Source organism: Hyalella azteca, unplaced genomic scaffold (assembly GCF_000764305.2).
Source record: "Hyalella azteca isolate HAZT.00-mixed unplaced genomic scaffold, Hazt_2.0.2 contig796, whole genome shotgun sequence".
Taxonomy (NCBI): domain Eukaryota; kingdom Metazoa; phylum Arthropoda; class Malacostraca; order Amphipoda; family Hyalellidae; genus Hyalella; species Hyalella azteca.
In genome coordinates, this window is record NW_025931132.1 from 2,962 (window position 1) to 6,715 (window position 3,754).

Consider the following 3,754-nt stretch of genomic DNA (forward strand, 5'->3'; position numbering starts at 1 on the left):
CTTTTTCTTTAATGTTCAGTTCAAGAGTGTCTAGCTTTGTTTTCAAAGATCGCCTCATGGCGTTGAACTTGGCGATAATTTTCACATCGCCCTTTCTCTCCATTGCTTCTGCATATTCATCTGCTGCTTGCTTAAGCACATTTTCTTCTTCTTCTTCAGTTTATGTAGCTCATCCAACAAAGCCTTCCTCTTCTGGGTTTTCTGGGCCTTCGCATTCTGCTCTTTCTCTTCTGCCAAATAATTATTGTAGGATGTTTTGGCACTGCCAGCTGCAAACAGCATCTTCTTGGTGATGGTCATCTTGTCCAGGCCACCAACATGTGCAACATGATCAACCACAGCACGCAGGGCAACCACTGTTTGCTCTTTCATGTTGTGCGCCATGATTTCCTTGTAGAACGAAAACCCTCTTTCAACCGTGGTTTGGCCATGAGACAGGAGCATGAACATCTGCAAGACATTCCAGAGCTTCTATAGGTGCTCTTTGACAGAATTGCATGCCAAAAAGTGTCCAGTTGATCAGAAGTTGAAAATGCTTGAAACTGTGCGTGAGAAGGCGGCGCATCAGCGTGACCGTGGACTGCGACGTCCTAAACTCATCATAAGGTCATAAGGTAAGGTGTGCGTTCAGTTCACTGCAATGTTGTGATTCATCTCTTAAGTTGCACATCTCATCCACAACACCATCCACATCTGTGTTAGGGAATCTCTTGGCATCAACAAGCAAAGTGAGACGGTTCTTCAACTGTGTCTTGTCAGCTTCCTTGCAGTCCTTCTTGATGAAGACTTTTGGCACCAGCCATCTCAGGTTCAAACCAAGGCCATTCCTGATAGGGCTCTTGTCCAGTATCCAGCTCTCAGATCCAAACCAAGGATAAGGCTACCTGATAGGACTCTTGACCTCTTGTCCAGTAGTAGCTTTTGGACTACAGCCTGCATGAAGTTATGCGCTTGTGTCTTGAAAGTGCATGAGAACTTGCAGTGCACTTACCTTCTTGTCTGCAAGCTGTTTTTTTATCGCGTTCTTGGCCATGTAACCAACATCAACCTTATTGAAGCAAGTCAAAACGCCTTTTTTCCACGACTTTCCATAACCTGAAATGGAATCCCGTGACTTTCCAGGCTTGGAATGGAAAATGAAAAATCAAATTCCATGGCCTTCCAGGTTTTCCATGACCGGTACGCACCCTGAATTGACGCGAAAGTTAAGACATATCTGCTGCGTGAGCTTAACTTGATAAACATGAACTACACGATGTTTTGAGTTGTAATCTGTATGATATTATGGAAGTTGTTATATTTATATTGATGAACGTTTCTAGCGTCACTAAACATAGCCATTGCCACGTCCATTTATTGCAATTGTTTATTAAAAATGAATTAAAAATTTTGTACAAATGCGTAAATTGAATAAAATTGAACAAATTTGGTACAGATGTGTAAATTGAATAAAATTGAATAAATTAAGTACAAATGTACGAATTGAACCAAAATACCCAAACTGAGTACNGGACAAAAGGACTAAGGACAAAAGGATTAAGGACAAAAGGACTAAGGACAAAAGGATTAAGGACAAAAGGACTAAGGACAAAAGGATTAAGGACAATTAAAATTCCGCTTGGGTTTTTTAGATCAAAATGAAGCTGGACAGCAAACGCACGCAGTTTACATGAAACTTACGCTATCTGCACCGAACTTGTCATGAGACATACGCAGTAAAGTTTAATATCGCGCAATGCACGTACAACGTGGATATAATAATTGTTCTGTGTGTTAATTCTGTATGTCAATAATTGTTCTGTTATAATGCAGCCACGCGCAGCTACACGAAATCTTGAACAAAAAGCCTCTGGTGTTTGAAAAAAATTGCTACGTTTTTTCCAACAAAGTCAAGGTCGAGGGTCAGGGGTCAGAGACGAGGGTCAGGGTCGGGGGTCAAGGTCCCAAAATTCAAGGCTCTTCCCTAGTTTAAAGGATTGCTTTGCCGATTACCGGAATAATTGATCGACAGATGTAACTATTAATTTTATTATTTATTTATGAATTCCACTAACCGTTTCATTATTATGGGCTCCCAGCCCATTCATGGGCTCCCAAAGAAGAGAGCTCCCAGCCCATTCATGGGCTCCCAAAGAAGAGAGCTCCCAGCCCATTCATGGGCTCCCAAAGAAGAGAGCTCCCAGCCCATTCATGGGCTCCCAAAGAAGAGAGCTCCCAGCCCATTCATGGGCTCCCAAAGAAGAGAGCTCCCAGCCCATTCATGGGCTCCCAAAGAAGAGAGCTCCCAGCCCATTCATGGGCTCCCAAAGAAGAGAGCTCCCAGCCCATTCATGGGCTCCCAAAGAAGAGAGCTCCCAGCCCATTCATGGGCTCCCAAAGAAGAGAGCTCCCAGCCCATTCATGGGCTCCCAAAGAAGAGAGCTCCCAGCCCATTCATGGGCTCCCAAAGAAGAGAGCTCCCAGCCCATTCATGGGCTCCCAAAGAAGAGAGCTCCCAGCCCATTCATGGGCTCCCAAAGAAGAGAGCTCCCAGCCCATTCATGGGCTCCCAAAGAAGAGAGCTCCCAGCCCATTCATGGGCTCCCAAAGAAGAGAGCTCCCAGCCCATTCATGGGCTCCCAAAGAAGAGAGCTCCCAGCCCATTCATGGGCTCCCAAAGAAGAGAGCTCCCAGCCCATTCATGGGCTCCCAAAGAAGAGAGCTCCCAGCCCATTCATGGGCTCCCAAAGAAGAGAGCTCCCAGCCCATTCATGGGCTCCCAAAGAAGAGAGCTCCCAGCCCATTCATGGGCTCCCAAAGAAGAGAGCTCCCAGCCCATTCATGGGCTCCCAAAGAAGAGAGCTCCCAGCCCATTCATGGGCTCCCAAAGAAGAGAGCTCCCAGCCCATTCATGGGCTCCCAAAGAAGAGAGCTCCCAGCCCATTCATGGGCTCCCAAAGAAGAGAGCTCCCAGCCCATTCATGGGCTCCCAAAGAAGAGAGCTCCCAGCCCATTCATGGGCTCCCAAAGAAGAGAGCTCCCAGCCCATTCATGGGCTCCCAAAGAAGAGAGCTCCCAGCCCATTCATGGGCTCCCAAAGAAGAGAGCTCCCAGCCCATTCATGGGCTCCCAAAGAAGAGAGCTCCCAGCCCATTCATGGGCTCCCAAAGAAGAGAGCTCCCAGCCCATTCATGGGCTCCCAAAGAAGAGAGCTCCCAGCCCATTCATGGGCTCCCAAAGAAGAGAGCTCCCAGCCCATTCATGGGCTCCCAAAGAAGAGAGCTCCCAGCCCATTCATGGGCTCCCAAAGAAGAGAGCTCCCAGCCCATTTCCTAGTTTAAGTCCTTACAACTTAAAATTTAGTCATCCTAAGAATCCAAACTTAAATTTACAAAATTTAATTTTTCTTACAGCTTCAAATTTCTATAATACAATGGATTTATCTTTACCTCATATTTACAATTAAGTCCATTCCTGGTCTTCAGCTCGAATGTTTCCATACATAGATTTGATGTTTCCGTAAATTCCGTAAATTTGGTACATAATTAATTCCGTACATAATTCCATAAATTCCGTACAAAAATTTAATGTTTCCGTACATTGCTACGTACAATAATGTTCTGCACGGAACCTTGAGCCTTTTTATTTTTATATTCACTAAGAATTTCGAGGTTTGGTTCACAGAGAGCGCACTCATTCATTACATATTCATTTATACTATTCATTCATTGCTACACAGATCCAGCATTCGGAATGTTTAGATTGGGATAAATTT

The 3,754-nt window shown here is 45.1% G+C and overlaps 1 protein-coding gene across 1 annotated transcript; it reads left to right on the plus strand.

The window, feature by feature from the left end:
- Positions 1 to 2,085: 2,085 nt before the first annotated feature.
- LOC108678089 (serine/arginine repetitive matrix protein 1-like) lies at positions 2,086 to 3,315 on the plus strand. The gene has a single exon (XM_018166432.1). The coding sequence runs from the start codon at positions 2,086 to 2,088 to the stop codon at positions 3,313 to 3,315; it is 1,230 nt and encodes a 409-aa protein (XP_018021921.1).
- Positions 3,316 to 3,754: the final 439 nt, after the last annotated feature.